The sequence below is a fragment of the Bactrocera latifrons genome, unplaced genomic scaffold, assembly GCF_001853355.1.
Source record: "Bactrocera latifrons isolate USDA-ARS-PBARC rearing strain unplaced genomic scaffold, ASM185335v1 scaffold_53, whole genome shotgun sequence".
Classification (NCBI taxonomy): Eukaryota; Metazoa; Arthropoda; class Insecta; order Diptera; family Tephritidae; genus Bactrocera; species Bactrocera latifrons.
In genome coordinates, this window is record NW_017537190.1 from 1,082,809 (window position 1) to 1,103,271 (window position 20,463).

At 36.1% G+C, this 20,463-nt stretch overlaps 1 protein-coding gene across 1 annotated transcript in view; it reads right to left on the minus strand.

The window, feature by feature from the left end:
- The window catches only part of LOC108974140 (chaoptin), a gene marked incomplete in the record, with an annotated part of 47,149 nt that overhangs the window by 12,251 nt on the left and 14,435 nt on the right, over positions 1-20,463 (minus strand). The window contains 2 exon segments of the mRNA XM_018941805.1: positions 4,699-4,858; positions 5,324-5,457. Of these exon segments, the coding sequence (XP_018797350.1) occupies positions 4,699-4,858; positions 5,324-5,457 (294 nt within the window).

Genomic DNA, 20,463 nt, shown 5'->3' on the forward strand with positions numbered 1-20,463 from the left:
AACAATAATAATTAGCACAACAACAATAACGRAAATATTTGGTATATAATGCCAACGAAAAATTTGAAGATTTCGCAGCGAAATTCACTTTCTACACAGATTCCGCATGGCAATATTTTGCATGCGTTCCAAATAGAGTGAGCTACAATAGGAACAACAAAATTCAGCAAACAATGAGAATAGTAGATTTTAAGTGACACTAACAACATTGCGAGACATAACTGAATTTTGTGTCAGAGGCTGTACACACACACACACACACACATACACTTTTTTAAAAATATTTTCATATGCGTGTAGTTGCCAATAATTTGTAGAAATTATTCACTGTTACCAAACTACCAGTACATTGAAACTTTCTTCGGCACTCGCACAATTACCGATTCTTCGGCCGCACTTCTGCAATTGACTTAATTGGCTGATAAAGTGAGTAAATGGCTAGAGCTCGCGTTGGCGTTGAATGGAGAATCGATCACTGCTACGAGATCTACGTTTTCTTATTACTTTTTGTGTTGCCTTGAGATGTGGCAACACACTTATATGTGTATACGAGTATATATATGCCTCGTTGAGATTTCTTATTTGCCATCAGATTTTTTGGCGTTTGCTTGTCGCCGCCGATTTAACGTTGGGCCATCAGTGAAAGTGCAATAAAGCAGATGTGTTTGCATGAGCGACATGCTACAGCATACCAACGAGTTTATTCATACAAGTACATAAAGTATCGCAAAGCATATATGTGTACTATATCATGTACTGGAATGTGAGAAAACGCTGCAGTAAATTACACCAGCTCTTAGTAAAATGGTAAAAGTGTACATTTATCTTCATAATTACTCTCACACATACGAGTTATCATAAATATATGTGTATGTAGGTATAGGTATACAGTACATGGCGGCATGTTATAAACTTCAGCGGTGCATCCAATCACGTAACAGCGTAATCATTTTTGCTCTCGATCTTAATTGCTAAACTTTTGCTTTCGATATGCTTTAATTGCGAGCACATACATACATATATGGGTATGTGGTATGTGGCAGAAGAGCGGCGTCTTTGACAATTCGGYTATTGTGATTATTATTACAAACAAATGGTCTTAACTAATAATTTTTTAAKCAGTTCACTGGAATTTCTTCGACTGCTTTCTTTTCTACACGCTATTATCAAAATAGATGGATAATTAGTGGCCGATATTTGTTTGAACTGCTTTGTGGAATTATTTACAAATTTCATAAATTTTGGATGAGCTGCTACCAGCTGCACTTCTTCAGATTGACAGAAGCATGAGTTGAATGCGTTTGATGGAGAAGGCGGACCAGCTAATAYGTTCTTAAAGAATACCCGTCTATGTAATAGGCTGCTGTTGTCTCATTTGGTCCAGGCATAGGTTAGGTTAGTCTGGTATTCCCAGAAGATGCGCATAGATCAGTTTTGGCGTTTGCGATACCAGATTGAGTTCAGTTGGTAAGTCCAAAATGAAAAAGTGTATCTTTTTCATATTTTAGTACGCCTTTTAGTATACTCTGCGTTCTCATTATCGATACCTCCATGCATAAAATATATTTAAAGTAAAGAATCACTATTTTGAACGGCGGAGGCCGATGAATTGCCGGTCGAGCCACTCAAATACGGTGGCGAAGAACTGAAAAGGAGCATGAATTAGTTTCTTTRTTGATAGTCGGACGAAAGTATGCCCGTAAATTAGAATTTAAGTTTGCTCTGCCYAATCCATAGAAAGTGGGGTAAGCCTCCTCAACAWCGCATATAAAGTTCAATCGCKCTTACTATGTGAAAGGTTAAAGCCCACTGTCAGCAAACTGATTGGATCCTATMAGTGTGGCTTTAGTCCTGGCAAATCAACAACCGATCAGATAATCACCATGCATAAAATCTTGGAAAAGACGCTTGAAATGAGAATCGATATACACCACCTCTTTTCAAAGCTGCTGTCGACTGCACGAATGATAGCTGCCTTTATGCCACGATGTCGGAATTTGGTATCCCCGCAAAATTCATACGGCTGTGTAAACTGACGTTGAGCAACACCGAAAGCCGTTCGATACAAAACGAGGTTTCAGATAAGGCGACTTCCTATCGTGCGACTTCTTCAATATACTACTGGAGTATATAAATTCAGCAGCAGAGCTKAATAGAGAAGGTACAATCATCAAGAATGTACAAGAATGTACMACTGTGTCGTTAGTTCTGCTTCTTCCAGGTTGGAAAGAAACGAAGCAAATTGGATTTGGTAGGGAACGACGGCAAGACAAAACAAACAGTCKTCGCACTTGACTCCCACGTCACTGTTATTAGTMATAACTTCGAAGTCGTAGACAATTTCGTCTATCTTAAAACTAGCATTAACATCACCAACAATGTCAGCCTCGAAATCTAGACCAGAAAAGCTCTTGCCAACAGGTGCTACTTCGGATTGAGTAGGCAATTGAGAAGTGAAGTCCTCTTTAAAGAACAAACACCAAATTCGACTTATCATTCCCGTCCTGATAAATGGTTGAGAGGCATGATCGATGACAACATTTGATGTGTCGGCATTAGCAGTTTTCGGGGTAAAGGTTCTAAGGTGTGTGGTTCTGTGTTCTTTTACCGCAGTCAAAGGAACAATGATCTGTATGAGTTATACGACGGCATTGACATGGTTCAGCGAATTAAAATACAGTGGCTACCATGGCTAGGTGATGCCGTCCGTATGAAAGAAAATATGTTCAAATCGGACCAGTAAGATATTATATATACAAAATTTCAAATTGAGGTAAAGACATTTTCATGCTAGAGGAATTTTTGCTATAGCCGTAGTTAATGTTTTTTTCACTCGTTTAGCATAACTACAACAGTAACAGCATGCTTATCGAAAGGCTTAATTGTTGAAGTTATTGGCGGAGCATTAAACCCACCAGAAAACACAATGTAAAAGCATAAAATGAAATCAACCGGCAACGCTTGTCTAACCTTGACTGGCATCAAAMTTGCATGGTGCGCGCTGGAAGTACAGCACTGAGCTTGCAGCATTTTTGCATTGTTTTTTCGAAAACTAGCCACTTTTGCTACGCTCCCATATTACTGGCGGCATCGCAACGGCGAAAAAAACCAGTTTTTAAGTACACAAGTACAATTTCAAATTTTATCCAATTTATTTTTTATTATTTTCGCCATTGTACAGCGGTTATTGCGAATTTTCGTTGACTTGACTATAAAATTTAAGACAATTTATGATTCCATAAAATGATGGAATTTTTCCGCGTTCAAAGAATTTTCAACAGCGAATGAGATAAAGTAAAGGTTTTTTTTTGTGCCAAAAGGTTTAAATAGCCACATTTGTTGTAATGATGGCCTGTAATGATTTAATGTTATGATTTAAACCGACAAGTTATGAGTTACAGACGAACGCATACAAAAACATATATGAGGGCGGTCCGTTAAGTACGTAAGTTTACACAAGTAAATCGAAATTTTTGGAAATATGGTGATTCCAAAGAAATTACCTTTTTAGCTCGATACACATACGCAGTAATTGACTAACTTCTTTTAAACTGTCTSAAAAATAAGTGTTCTGGGGACTTGCTCTAGTGGACTCTCTAGTGGCGATACCGGCTTTATTCTCAAAGTTTTGGTAGGCGAATTAAATTTCCATGCTTGGAATAAATTCGTCGTSGAATTGGTCATATAATGAATCGTTCATTTCAAGATTACCAACTTGTTTAAAGAAAAAACACAGAAACTTCAAATTTATCGGGGATAGGTCTYAGACGATCCATCCGTTGAGTCTAATTTTCAATGATTCAAGAAAAAGTGTGTAACGGTGTGATATCACACGATCATGGTGGTAATGTGAAATCATCTRTTCAACCAAGTGTTCTCTCAATAAATTCATTGATTGGMGCGATGTGTGCGAAGTGGCGTCGTCTTGTTGAAAMCAAATGTCGCCGAAATTACAAGATTCAATTTCAGGCATGAAATAGTCGGTTATCATGCCGCGATGACGGTCGCCATTGACTCTTACATTCTCACCAGTGTCATTTTTAAAAAAATATGTACCGATGATTCCAATGGGTCACAAACCAAACCGTTGTTTTTCTTTTTTTTGGTGAAATGGCAGGTCTTGAATCTCTTCAGGTTGCTCTTCGTCCCAACTGTGGCAATTTTGCTCGTTTACATACCAGAGATGGGTCTCATCGCTGAACAAAATTTGGCTCGAAAACCTCGGATCTTCTTGGAACGTCACCAACTGATCGGTCAGCTGATAAGAGAGTTTGCTCCTTTCCCTTTTTCGGAGCAGATTCCCCTCTTTAAATCCACTGTTTCGACTGTTTCTTGATCTCTGATAGGTGTCACTCAATAATCGCCTTTTTTGGCATGCCCACTATCTAACTCGGCTATTTCGTGCCATTAATTAGGGATCTGTCGGTACGAGATCGTGAATTGCCGGCTTCGATGCACGGTTAAAAAAACACAACGAGTTCGGCTTGGTTTTGAAGTAAACGTATAAAGTAATGCCCTAAATGATAGTGATAGTAGCGCCATGCAAGTAGTTATTGTTCCTCCCTCGTACATCTATAATTATGTGTTGGTCTTTATAGACAGTAGTTTCAGTTGACGTGGTATCGACTAATTTCCAATACCGATGGACAGTTTTATGGCAAAACATCTTAACGCTCACTCACTCATCGTTTGACTCACCTGTGATGGCAAAACTTGCTGACCACTGTGGCGCTGCGAGTAGGAGACAATCGGCGCGCCATACGGCAGTTGCGGTGCCTCACCATGGAAGACGACACGATCGCAGTCCATCGCCACCGCGCCGAGCTGTCCCGTCGAGGCGAATGGCACCACATTACACCTGCGGAGGAAAGAGCAAAACGAATTTAAAATCAATTGATAACATTAACAGCTTGCAAGCTTGTTCATGGGGGCAAACAGAAAAGAATAAAAAACGTAAAACAAGCRCAATGCTTGATTGCAGAGTTGCATAGGCGCATGTGTAGTATGTACATATGAACTGAAATTCGATATGCGGCGAATGCGGAAATCAATTCTCCATTTCAAACTGGAGTGCTGATACACTCCATATATGTATATGTCGGTTGGTATATTTCTCGGTAGAACTCTTTTTCATTAGCTCAAATTAACATGGAAATCGCTGATGACCACAYGGCGATTAGAATACTCGTATAGCAGGTTTTTCCATGGCTTCGATTTTCATGAAGTTATTCTATATAAATACATACCTACGCATATAGACATACAAACTTAATGTAGCTGCGTTCATCTATTGTTAAATTGACTACAGTGATGGCTGACTCACCTGCAGGGTAAACGCAATGCTGGACTGAGCTCTGGACATGGTCGCCAAGCTTTGATTTGTGACAAGTAAAGCAGCAGCAGCAGAAATATGTTGAGATGCCGTATTCGCCGCATGTGACTGTGTGGGTGCTGCATCTGCAAGAAATCGTAAACAAATTATGAATATTATAATTATGTTACTAAAAGTTTACCATATTAGGTGTGGCATTATAGTTCTTGGTATAATAAATTAGGTGTGCGTYCAATATCTATGYWAATGTGGRCAATGTGGTTTATTTAATTCAAAAGTTRACCTTATGTAGACATTACACACGCATATTAAAATTTATTTATTTGCTAAGGTTGTAGGGTTTCAGAAAAAATAAATTACATCTTGTTTTAGAGAAGGCCATATTATACAAATTTGACTCGGACTGGTCCATTACTTTTCTCCCCAGCTTAGGTAGAACCTTTTTTTTTTTTTGTTAGCATGAAGTTTGATCTCCACAAGTCAACTAATGTGTGTTTAGCAAGCTATTTGTTTATTGTGCGAAAAGTTTGTCTGTCGATTTGTACCATGGAAAAAAATTTAACAACACGTTTGCTTGAAATTTTGGGATGCCAATGGAATTTCGGCTGCCGAATTGTTGAAAATGTTACCGACGAGTCTTTATCACGAAAACCAAATATTTAAGTGACAAAAAGCATGCAGTGAAGGTCGTGAAGTAAACGAAACTTGCTTCGTGCCATCGTCGCCCATCCAACTCTGTTCGTGACGACAACAACAAAAAAGCTAATTCAACGATGTTTGAAAATAGTCGTTTTGGCATTGGAGGGATAAGAGTTCAACAGCTCTTATGAATTGACTGAATATTTCCGCTTTATTTCTAACATTTTGATTGTAACAACTTCATAAATCAAGTTCCGTCAGGCATGACCAGAAAAAAGATGAACTAACGATTAAGGCAACTMCAATTTATGATATCTTGTAAGCTTGGAGAAAATACTTAACCAGTAAGTATAATAACATGCAACTGATAAACATGTGACCAGTAAAATTCAAAATTTCGACCTGTCCTTCGATTATTAACTGTAATCATCTATTACAATAATAGTCTTTGCATTATTTTTGGATTTGAAACAATTTTAAGCAGTGAAAGCATAACACCAGGCGATATCGAACCCCATTCCCCAATCGATGGCGATGGAGAGACGTTCCATTGCTCGACCACGAAGGGGTTCTAATAGCAATGATCCGTCTGAAAAACAACAAAGCGGATTGCCGGCCGAGCTTTTCAAACACGGCGGGGAAGAACTGATAAGAGCATGCATCAACTTCTTTGTAGAAAATGGTGGGACAAAAGCATGTCCAACGATTGGAATTTAAGAGTGTTCTGCTCAATCCACCAAAAGGGAGACCACACAATCTACGCCAATTACTGTGTTAGAAGCCTCCTCATCAACGTATATAAGGTTCTATCGAGTGTATTATGTGAAAGATTAAAGTACACCGATTGGACGTGGCTTTAGACCTGAAATATCAACAACTGGCCAGATATTCACCATGCGCTAAATCTAGGGATTTCCTTTATGCCACTATGTCTGAATTTAGTATCCCCGAAAAATTACGACTGCTAAGCKGACGTTGAGCAGGATCAAAAAGAACCTCTCTGAGCCGTTCGATTCCAAACGAGGTTTCAGAGAAGGCAACTCCCTATTGTGCGACTTCTTCAATCTACTTCGAACTACAGAACTTAATCGAGCTGGTACAATCTTATAAAAGAGGAATGTACAGCTGCTGCCGTATATCGATAATATTGACGTCATTGGCCTCAACAACCGCGCTGTTAGTTCTGCTTTCTCCGGAATGACTAAGGAGGCGAAGCAAATGGGTCTGGCAGTGAACGAGGGCAAGACGAAATATCTACTGTCGTCAAGCAAACAGTCGTCGCACTTGACTCCCGCGTCACTGTTGTTAGTCATAACTTCGAAGTCGTAGATAATTTCGTCTATCTTGAAACCAGCATTAAGAGCAACAACAATATCACCCTCGAAATCCAACGCAGGATAACTCTTGCCAACAGGTGCTACTATAGACTGAGTAGGCAATGGAGAAGTGAAGTTCTCTCTCGACAAACAAAAACCAAACTCTATAAGTCACTCATAATACCCGTCCTGCTATATGGTGCAGAGGCATGGAGATGACAACATCTGATGAGTCGACCTTAAGAGTTTTCGAGAGAAAAGTTCTGCTTAAGATTTAGGGTCCTTTGCGCTTTGGCAACAGCGAATATCACATTCGATGTAATGATGAGCTGTACGAGATATACGACGACATTGACATAGTTGCTGGCTTGCGCTGGCTAGACCATGTAGTCTGTGTATGGATGAAAACTTTCCCGCTCTGAAAGTTTCGGCGCAGTACATGCCGGGGGAAGCAGAGGAAGAGGAAGACCTTCCCTTCGTTGGAGAGATTATGTGGAGAAGGACCTGGCTGCACTTGGCTCAAAAAAAGAAGAAACGATTGGCACGCTGTTGTTAAATCGACTATAACCGCGTAAGCGGTTTCTACACCAGTAAAGAAGAAGACTGATCATTTCAAATTATTATAGGACATTATTTTGAGCTTGCTTCTGCCTTCAATTTATTTTTTCTAAATTTTGTATCTASTTGTTTCTGAAAGTAATTTTCACCTCTGTGCAAATTTATATTGTCTACTAAGCGTTTTGCTAATTTATAAGTTCGAATACAGGAGTTCTTCTTTTCTATGGCCTCCCAAAGGCCTAAATATAATAGTCCACTTGCGATCTTTGATCTGACATCTAAACTGCATCGCTGGCGAATATTTGCAAGTAAAAAAATAATTTCTAAATACACTCGCAGGTTGGCATAGAGCAGTTGCTTTAAAAGAGCGACCATGCTTTGTCACACGTTTACATTCTAATCTGATCATGCATACAAGCTAATATATTAGAAGGCCATTACTACATTGTTAATAAATAATTCTATTAATTTGCATTTCACTTTCGCTTTAGTAATTGACAAAAAAAGAWTCTTTGTCAAATATGAGCCAATAACCTTTCGAAAAATCCGACTTTCKGTTTAATTTATCCGGACACGCTTGCTATTAGTATTTCTGCTATTTTATTTGCCCGTCACACTTAGTATTTATAAACACTCAAAAGAGAGACTACAATGCTTGAGAATTGTGCAAATGTCCCAATTTCAAATGATACGCTTAAATTGGGAAAAAATAGCTTACATGAAAGCTAGCATAAATCTGAGGTAGCCGCCAATCAAACTCGTAAATCGTGCACCAAATATTTCAGGACTGATGAAATACGCGCCAACTAAAGTATTTGTTAGCCGAAATAATCGCTGAAGCGAAGGTGTTGCCTCCGCACCTACATACGTTACACACACACACACACATACACAACAACAAAGCAGTGGAGCAAAAGAAACAAGCACGCAAGCATTTATTTATGCGCCGAAGATGTTTTTGATATTTTCTGAAATTTGCATAAGCCGTAAAAATGAAAACTAGTTGCAGGCATCGACGTTATTTTTTCTAAATACATATGTGCTTATCTATGCATGTAGGCATGTCTGCAGGTTGATATAATTGTGATGCAAAGCATTTTGCGCTTGGCGTACTCGCATAATGGCCGGTTGGGTTGGCAGTGCGCAATTGAAGCGTTTCGATTAATAGCTGACGCGGCGTATGAGGCGGCTAGCCGCAAGCGTAATGGACTAACGCGCGCCGCAGCTAAGTGCCAAGAGCGGGGGTACGTATGTGAGGCGATTCAAACATACATATGCGATTAACAGTTAAATGTTTTATGTAATTATGTGCAAATAAGTAGAWRTGATATTAAATATACATATGTATATACATATGAACACACTTACATATATACTTTTATGTGCATGCGCATATTCTTACTAAGAGAGCAAGACAACCGCAATTACTTTATTGCAGAATTTTAATTAAATAATTAACAATAATTTTTGCSTTCATAAGTTGCTGCATTACTTCATCTTTACAACTAGAGGCAGCAGTTTGAAAATAGTTTCATATTCTTTTTCGCTTTTATTTGCATTATTCAATCAACTCTTCCAATTTTGTCTGAATTTAACGTTTATTTTACTTCATTTAACTAACGCTTCTTTGACTTAGACATCCAGTGGCTAATTAACCTTAGCCCAAATTGCTGCATTTTTGTGGCTCCTAAAAAAATTAAGCGTAGCTAATTAATTAATATTTTCGCGCAGAAGCTGGCTTTAATTAAAAATTTTTGTTTAAAACTTTAGAGATTTYGGCTTAATATGCAATTATCAATGTTTGTGGGCTACGTTTGGTTCGAAGTGGTTAAGCAGATTTGATAATTATTCATATTTTACAGTGGGAGTCCAATAATGTATAAATGTATGTATTATATAAGTATTAGGGCAGTTATTAAAAATCCTAATATACATTTAGGGGTTACATGGTTTTCTTTGGGTCCAGCCTTGTTTCGTACATTTTTTCTCACATGAAAACTTATATATTTTATTTTAATTTTTATTGTTACAAACATACATTATTAACAAAGAAATGTCGACATTTTATGAAAAGAATTCATCAAAAGCTTATATTGTCGCCTTCAAAGTAGTCCCCAGCAGATGTAACACACTTCTGTCAACGATTTTCCCAAACGTCGAAGCACTTTTCATAAGCACTTTTGGCCTGGACGGCCTTCAGCTCTTTTAGCGAATTTTGTTTTATCTCTTCGACCGACTGAAACGGGTTCCACGGAACGGCAACTTCAGTTCGGGAAACATGAAAAAATCACATGGAGTCAAATATGGTGAATAYGGTGGTTGAACGATAGTATTCATTGAGTTTTTGGCTTTAAATTCAGTCACAATAGTGACACGAAGCGATGGTGCATTATTGTCCTTCCACAAAACCCGTTAGTTTCGACGGATATTCTCACGCAATACGATCAAATAGAACTCGTTATTGACCATATTTCGCTCGGAACAAATTTACGATGAGCGGAAGCACGAATAAGGAAAACAACAATGAGCATCATCTTGATATTTGAGCGGTTTTGGTGTGTTTTTTTGGTTTCGGCTCGTTTATTTCTCCATTCCGATGATTGCTGACTTGTTTGTTGAGATATCGAGCCTTTGTCATCTCTCTAACGCTTATCTGACGATTTTCATGCACCATATCTTTACTTTTTTAATGTTTTCATCAGTTGAAGAGGTCGAACGTCGTCCAGAACGATGCATGTCTTCAACGATCTCTCGACCGTTTTTGAATTGCTTTACCCATGCTACGTTGTGTTTTTGGTAAAACTTAATCATTGTAAGCCTTTTCAAAAGTTCGCAAAGATTCTACACAAGTAATTTGTTTATAAATACAAAATATGAGGCAAATAATACATTTCATGACATCCTGGTAGTCGTAAAGCGTTGTTTCACAGACTTTAACGTGATGCTGTGTTTTGAAAAAAAGTCACTTTTTAGGCCCAAGTGATGTTTTAAAATGRTTTTCACTGATTTTTCCGATAYTCCAACGATGCCAGKAAGATCTCTGACTGTTAATTCTCGATTCTCAATCACCAATTCCTTTATTTTATTGACGTATTGATCATCGTTCTCGATTCTCTTTGAATAATTTGTACCAATCAAAAACACTTGCTCGTGACAACCAATTTTCACCGAAGGCCTTATCCAACATTCTGAACGTTTTGGCACCAGAAATTTGATTCCACACACAAAATTTAACGGGATTTTTTYCTTGAATAATTTCTCTCAACGTAAAAATCACCAAATACACTTTATGTACTTCAGAAAGACAGGCGTTTACTAAACACTGATGRTTATTTTGARGGACATTTTTCACAGAAGTCAYAKAYAGTCATACCAAYCTAGAAAACAAATATTTCGTCGAATGAGTTTTCRAGCGAAATTAAAATTAAAAAGTCTTATTATTTTTTGTACCATTGTTAAGTAATTTCAAATTATTAGTTTTTAGTAGACGTAAATTTAAATATTATTTCAGTTTAACTAGCAGYATTGCCAGCCTAAACTGAGATCTACAAGTGACCTTTCCGTTGTTAACAAATTTAATTTATTTTGCCATATTGTTTCGGGAAATTCACACAGTTTTAGTAAAAATCGGGGCGTGGGTAAGTGTGCCAATGTAAATATTGCGCGATCTAAACACATTGTTATGTCCATATAAACTGCTGCCAAGAAATTTTCGCCATCGGTATTATGGCTAGTTGGGCAAATATGTGCGGTGTATGCTAAAAAGTTAGAAAAAACAGGGAAATGGTATGAGAAAATTATACAGTCGGTTTTAACATGTAAATTAAGTTGCGAGATGTGGCAACGACCGCAAGTGGCGCAGTAATTTTCAGGCATACTAAAAACATTCAAAAAAGTGGAGGAGACAAACAAAATAGATGTGAAATGAAGTTGTGYTACTGCTGTTGGCGTTATGTCTTCATTTAGACCGAAATTAACCAATAATATTTTTTATGCGCTAACAGCAGCTTGTGAAAATATTAAACAAATTATAAATGTGTGTCTTAGTTCTTAATTGTTGATGGACATTTACTATTGTGTTGCTGCTGGTGCGTTGGAGTTGCTGTGGYTGTGGGTTCATATTTTTTCACAAACATTATTAATTAAATGGAGCAAATGAGTTATAAACATTCACATTTTTTATTACGTTTGTATTATGTTATGCAAGAGTTGTTTGTTTTTAATTCTATTTTATAATTTTTGTTTCGARTTTATATCAGGCATATACTGCTGTGAATAAAAACAGCTGCGAGTACTTCACGGAGATATTAAAAATTGTTTTTATTTATTTCTTTATCATTATTTTGCGGCGCAATTGTTTACTGCGAACAAACACAGTTTTAAATAAATATATTATGTGCATTTACAATTTTTTTCTTTTGAATGAAAGTCAAAAATTAGCAACCGAGATCCGGTTAAKCTTTAATCAGTTGTTCAAAAACCTGTTTAATAATTTGTTTAGATTTTCCCATTAAATTTGAGTTGTGTGGTCAATGTGTGCGCAAATTCTTAATGGTGATGACTAARCCCGCCAAAAATATTGAAATCCCTAAATATGCTCATTAAAATAATCGACAAAATTAAAAAAAAAAACAAGGAAATTACTTAGAAACCAAGCAAATTTAAACATACTTAATAAAGAGATATTTGTAAATAATTTGTTTGCTTAAGCTTTAACACATTATCTTTGTTTGTTTCTGTAAAGCATACAAGCTTTTCATCCCAGGCATTTTTTTAAATGTCATAACAAAGTGGCAACCAAAAAGCTTACATTTTTGAGCTTATAATTATAGGATTTATAATTTAGACTTTAATAATAATTCTATATACAAAAATAAATTGGAATAAAATCAAGTGAGGGAAGGCCATAACTAAGCTCTTAACTAAATTATGGCACCCCAATTTAATCCGGAGAGYAGTATTAAGATGTACCTGTGGAATAAACAATTTAAAAAAGTGGGCGTGGTCCCGCTCTCGAATAAATTTAATGTAAATAACTCCTAGACCACCAAAATTATAACAGCCAAATTCGCCTAATGCAAATGTTACCATATAAGAACTTCAACCGGCAGTATAAAAATTGATGAAATCGGATCATAAACCCGCTAACTTCCCATATAATGGTTCTGCTAAAAACTACTAAAAACGCGATAACTAAATACGCCAGAGACATAAATTTTACTTCGAGAAATTATATATCTCGGGAGCCGCTCCATTTTCATTTGACACTCCTATGTAACGGTTCGAAAATTAATGAAATCAGACTTCCCATATAACACAATTTTTAATTCCATACGATGCTTTCACTTTCCAGTCTACAAATCAAGAAGCAATCAATATAACGTTATAAAACTCTTGATGTCTGATTACCAGACTTTYCGTGCAGTTAATAGAGTTGTCCGCTTACTAGATTGTACTTAATAAACATCAARAAATTATGGGGCCGACCAATTTGAATGGTYAATGGAKATGYTCMCTRAATAGAGCGTCCATTTAATAGAGTTCTCACTGTATTTTTAGTGTCSTATCTTCTAAGTTGGTTCGAACTGGACGCAGTGTGCTAAATTTTACTAAAATCGGTTCACTACTTTAGGAGTCCATGGCGGACAAACAACGTGACATGTAATTTTTATATATTAAGATATATGTTTGCTTAGATTTCTGATCCTCAAGTTAACTTTTTGCACCTTAGGGTATTTCTCTGAATTTTAATATGACAAGTTGCCAAAGTATAAAATGTTCAGTTGCACCCGAGCCCTTTTTATATTAGCTTTGACTTTTTCACCATTTTCAATGCTCTCTAGTCGCTTTTAGATTTTAATTTGTTTCATGGCTAATTTTTATGAGGCATAATTTTACACACTTATCATATGATCAAAGTGACCCGGACTGCTCTATTTTAGCCAATACAWGCATACCAACGCTTAAAAAAGTTTTCTTATTATAAGCTGGGATGTCCTTTAAAGCCTTCAGCGGATTTTGGTTTGGCCAGTTGTGGGATTTTTTCGACGTCATATTCATAAACYTACATGTCGTCACCAGTAATGATAGGTTTGATGAACTTGCTACGTTATCTCTTTAGCGACGAGTTTAAGGAATTGTTTCTATAATCTCTTCAATATTATCACAATTAATATGGACGACTCACATGAGGCAAGTTTTCAATGAATTCACGACCTGCTAAATGCTTTGTGACACTCAAATAATTGTGTTCGTGATATTGTAGACTCCCCGAAACATTTCTCGATCATTTTACATTTTTTTTAAACAAACTCATTGGTATTGTTTTTGAGAAAAAGTTGAATTTTAACCCAGATTTTGATGATTTTTGGCTCGCCAAAATTMAAATTTTGATCGGATCAGAAAACTGATAGGTGATTGCATTTATGAGAAAAACGCAAACTGCTTTGGCTGGTTAAACTAAGCGGTTACAATTTAAATAGCTGTCACTCAAAAACTATTTGAGTTTACCATTTAGTATGTTATTTTTAAAGATACAAGGTATCGAAGTATTATATTTTTCATTTCACCTTGGGTATGCCGCATAATTTGATCAAACCTTATTAGTATTTCGAAAGCAAATTTCCAATTCTGATGTAATGAAAGGAGCTTATTTGGGCAGTTTACAACTTTTTTTTGACCTTAAGAGGTTTTACTCTGTATTTGTTTCTAATGCTGRACTTAGCTAATAAAATATTGCAGGAAACAATTTATTTTATTTAACAATTTTTATTATTTATTGAAGATTCTCTTCAGACTGTACTCAAATGAAATATTAGTTGAAATGGTCAACTACTGCCAGATGATTGCCTAACCTCTCACACCAAAGCTGTTGTAAAAGTCAAATAAAACTCAACGCAATAAAATTACAAAGTTTGCTTGTTAACTATAAGCTTTTAAATAATATTTACAACACTAAAAACAACACATACACGCATTTAGTACAATTATGCATTTGTAAGCCTAACCTAACTTCTTATATCAAATGTCAGTTGACAGCTTGTCTCCTCTTCGTCACATTTAATAGCATCAAACACTTATTTAATCACATATTTACACATATTTAGTTTAACTATTTTATAATTTAGCATCTATTAATACTTTTTAAATCGAAAAATATTTTAATTGTAGTTTACTGGCTTTAATTGCCCGAAGACAATGAACTTGAACTTGAAGCGCGACAAATGTCATTTACTCAATCTTGCAGCAGTTTGTCAGCTGAGGATTTATTAATCGCTGAAAACTCATGCACACATRCGATTATGATTATACACAATTGTGTATTAAGCTAAGTTCAGTATCGAGTTACTTGAAAAAGCAGTTTCAAGACAACGGACAATAGCTAGAGTTGTTTTTAAATAAATTTTTTTTTAACATATACATGCACATTAATTTGTTGTATGTATGTATGTATGTATGTTTGCATGCAAATGACTGGCAGCATTGAAAGCAAATATCACATTGTCATCTAGAGGAAGCTGAAACTGTTAAGTCGTTAACGAGATTTTATGAGACTAATGAAAATGGCGCGTTCGCAAGGTGACCGATAATRGGTGTAAGCAACTCCGTTAGGAGACCCTTAATTGCAGATTTTTGCTTGAACATATTTCATCTTTTGTATTTAAGGTAATATTTCTTGTTTTATATTTAATTTTTAATTTTTTATTGTTCATAGCCTCYTTTTGAGTGGCGTGAGGTCAATGTTGTAGGTAAGTGCTGGCTAATAATAAATTATCTTCATAAAGATTATATTATATTTTATTAGTCACTAATTTCAGTGATGATAATATATATTTATGTTCTATAAAAATTTTGGTTGAATTAAAACAGATTTTGAAGATTAAGAAACTACATTGCTTGCAGATATCGACTGTGCAAAGGACCTTGAGTTCGAATATGAGTTTGAGTAATTTTGCCTTGTTCTCTAAAAAGCTWTATATCGTCACCTAAAATGCAAAATTACATATCATCAAAAAAATTGAAATTGAGTTTTTTTTGGCTTATAGATCAGATATTACCAATATATAACCATTTTATAACCAAACCTTAAATTTTGTTTCAATGTGAAGGGTTTCTTTATATCGTTTTCTTCTTTTAAAAAGTGATCTTACGTTATTTGGCATTTTACGTGACGAAATACATTTACACTTTTCAAATCTTATACATTTTTCAATTAATATAAATAAAACTTCACGTTTTCCGGACTTAAATTTTCTTCTAGATAAAAAAATAATTAAAAATTATTTTAATTCAAAGTTAAATCGTTAATGTTCTTATAAAATAAAAAAATTTACTTCCCCCTTTCATTTCTCAAAAAATTCAAATTAATTTATGCCATCTACTGTRTTTAGTACATGCATGGTGGTTCAAATAGTGTCAGTCATTTGTCTCAACCTTGATTTTTTAATTAAAATTCTAATTGTTACTTYCTATCCAATTATTATATATACATACACACATATATGTTTGATATAATTGTGTTAATTACTTTTTGAATGTACACAATTTACATAACATATTTTAAATAAAAACAAAGAAATTTAATGGACAATGTTTATTATCATTCGAAAGAATATTYTTTCGCTTTTGGTTTTTGAAGATTATCTCATTCAAATGTTGGCCGCAGTTATGTCTCAGATGGTTCATCCATTGAGTCTAATTTGCGATGACTCGTTCGAGTACTTCAACTGTAAACTGGCGATTGACACAGATGTTTTGCTCCAAGTCCTRAATCGAAGTGTGATTGTCCGCATAGACTTTAGATTTCTTGCGATTTATACGATTTGTGGGAAATGGCGCCGTTTTTGTTRAAACCAAATGTCGCCAAGATCATGGGCTCCAATTTTAGGCATCAAATAGTCGGTTATCATGGAGCGATAACGGTCGCCATTGCCGATGACTCCATCGGCCCACACACCGTTGGTTTTTCTGGATAAAATGATAGCTCTTGAATCAGGTTGCTCTTCCTCCCAAATGTGGCAATTTTGCTTGTTTACATACCCATTAAGCCAGAAATACGCCAAGCCGTTCCATACGTCAGTCCGAGTTGCTGCGAACGKCGCCGAGTCGACTTTCCACGGTCTTCGTGTACATTCTTATAGCAGGAAMAGTGAAGAACGTAGAATCGTGGCCCGTGTCAGCTGATACGACCCATCTTATGGGCGCGCAAAGTAAGTGCATAGTGAAAAAGGCTACCCCCTTCTCTCCTTGACGTAGGATGACGTGATAATTCACGCCGTAGAAACGTGTCAGCTGATTGCTCTCTCAAAACGCAGGGTTGCCAATATCTATATACTGTAGTAATTATCAACTTTTATAATTCAAACTGTTCAATATGTTTGAATTTTTCTTAAAATATCTCAAAATCAGAGTCGAATGCTATTATTTATAAATATATAAACTATTTTTAATAGTTTGTTTTCAGTTATGATACTTTATATTATAAAAAAATGTAATTGAAAACATAAATGTGTACAAAACTATATATGCGTATTGAGCAATGGCAACATTGTTCAAATGAAAACAAACAAAGATGGCTGATTCCTACGTTTTTGCCACGTTCTCAACTATTCACACATTCTGCTCGATAAGGAAGGAAAAGGAAGGAAGGCAGTAGCGTTCTCAACTGTTCCTGCTATCAGCTGCGGCTGCTATATTTTCTTCACTACTCGAGACATTTTTTGCAGAACATGAATTTTCGTAATAAAGTTAAACGATTGATAAAAGTTTTTCAGGCGTAAGTCTTTCCACGATGAAAGACCGATGAGTGTCGCTTTTTGAATATATTCCGGAGTCATAGCTAGTGTGGTTTTTTTGAGCTCCTTCTACATACAGCAACCACTTGAAGCATGAAAATCCAACCAATTAACCAATGTTTCATACAGCCGGAACACCACTTATAGTGAGTGGCCTACTTCTGTTATAGGGTAGTAAAAGCGACTGATAGCTGCTTCATTCTCTCCTTTATACTTGGCTTCCATGAGAGGATTCTAATAAATAAAAGTGCTTCAGTTTTATTTAAATTTATGGGTAATCCATTTCTCTCTGCCTACTTGGTAATAGCATTTAGATATCCTTGGGTTAAATCGAAAATGGATGTTTCCCCTTACCAAGAGAGCTACAGCATCTGCATAGACAGCCACTTGGCAGCTTCGCTTCTCAAGTTCCTTCAAAACATCGTTCATCACTAGGATCCAAATAAAGAGGGAAAGGACACCTTGTTGTAGGGTGCACCTATTTATTTTCCTCAGTAGTTCAACAAATATTTATTCAAGAGCATACTTCACTGCTCAAATTTATAAAAGTTTCCATTTGATGATTTCCTATCTTCCTTTCATATCTATCCAAAATATTTCGTTAACTTAGAAAGTTCGTTGCTCAACTCTTTTGTGCAATATTGGGTACCCTCCTTAAAGGTAGCGGATATCAAAACAAGTAATTTTTCGAGATATATTTTTCTGTGCCTCGCTGTGTGTGTGTGGATTTCACATTTTATCCAATAAATGAAGAAAAAATGTACAGAAGCTAATGTACTTTAATAATCCCCAAGAGGAGGCRTTCAATTAATTAATCTCAAATTAAAAAAAAAATGTTCTACAAAAACATATCATCACCGAAAATTCAAAGTAACGTAACATCACTTTTCATAAGTTTACAGGCGAAGGAAAAACGATATAATAGAAAACACTCAAATTTTTACAAAATTTGAATTTTGGTTAAAAAATGGTTATATATTGGTTAAAATCGATTTTTTTAAATTCTCAATAAGGGTTATAACCCTTTATTTTACTTATAAGTATACAACTTAACCATAAAAATTAATATGAAAATGTTGAAAATTCGCCACGACACAAATAGTTGCACAAACTCAAAGGCCGCAATTATCGGTAAGGTAAAATCAATCGACGGTGAAGAATCGCTGAATTACTTCCATACCAAATTGCATATCGCTGATTCACTTAAGTATAATTAGTAATTATTAAGATAGCACAAAATTGAGGGACAATGAAAATAAGAAAATAAAAATTAAATCAGTCATGTAATCATCAAAGATAACTAAAGTATGAAATTATTTTCAGCTACGGTCATAGACACACACAAACAAAGAGACGCACGTTGCCACATAAACGGCTGACATTCAWATGTAAACAAATCCACGCTTGAGTCACAACAAATTTCAAATGCCAACAAAAATTCGTTAGCACAAGGAAAACGAGTTTAAAAAAACAAAAATAAAAACAACTATTGATTTACAAATAAAGAGCAAATAAAATGCTATTACCAGCCGACACAATTGCGCACTCTCAGGCCAAAGGCACAAGCAGTACAGCAGGCAGCGCGGGGTGCGGAGGAGGCTGGCTGGTTGCAGCAGTAAAAGATGTTGGCCTAGCTAAATTGGTCATTGAGGCTGTGAAGTAGTTTCGGCATATGTGGCTAAATACATATAGTATACAGACACACATACACTTGTATATCTGCTTAAGTGCATTGCTGCTTGCTGTGCGGTCACACTCCTCTATGTGGGAATTTCAAGTTTTCCAGTTCGACATTGTTGACGCATTGCCTTTTGTGCAGCCGCCACGCTCGCTCCCCCTTTATGATCAAACCACCTTCACAAGCAACGAACCAATCTCAGTCGCCAAAGTTAAGGAATGTCGGCTGTGCTGATAAACTAGTTTAGTCTTTCTGCGCCTGCGATTCCGCGGGCGGCAGCGGTTGTGGTGTAGTGGATAGGTAGGGAGTTAGCTGACCAATCTTGCATATTTTCGTGTTAGTTTATTATGGTCCTAAATTAAGATTGACGCACAGCGATTTTGTGAGTTAAGCGTTAAATTTAATCAGCTGTGAGACACTAGAGAACAAGTGGCAGTTCCATAACAGTCGAGTCAACGTAACTGAAATGAAGCTTAATTTTTATCAAGGCAAGGACTTTCAAAGCCACAGCATTCCGCAGGGTTGWWAATGATTTCTGTCGCTAAARCAACAACTATAATAAGTAAGGAATATTATATAACGAGCCTTCTAATTCTGAGGTGATTTCAATTTATTGTTCCAAAAATCGTATTGCTGCTAGGTGGCGCTGGTGTCGGAGAGTGTATAGACCTCATATTTATCATCATATTTCTTTCGGAAACTTCAGATTTTTATATGTATTAAAAAATGTTGCCGAAAACAAAAATTCACGCTGACTGTAATTATTTGCAAGGAGTAGGGCATAAAAACGAACATATGGAACTGTATCCCTCTCCATTTCAATGGTGTGTATCTCATATATCTAAACTATTTTCTAGATGAATTCTAGTCTAAGAAACTAGTTTGATCCAACCTACACATTCTTCTTCTTTTTAATTGGCGTAGACAGCGCTTACGCGATTATAGCCGAGTTAAGAACAKCGCACCAGTCGTTTCTTCTTTTCGCTACGTGGCGCTAATTGGATATTCCAAGCGTAGCCAGGGGCGGAAAAATAAAAAAAATGCGGTGACCTTCTTTACGAAACAGAGCTTGGGGGGATGGTTGGTGCAAAGGTTTACTGTCAGAAGCTCTCTATCGACTCCAGCTTTAGACTTCCTGACTATTGC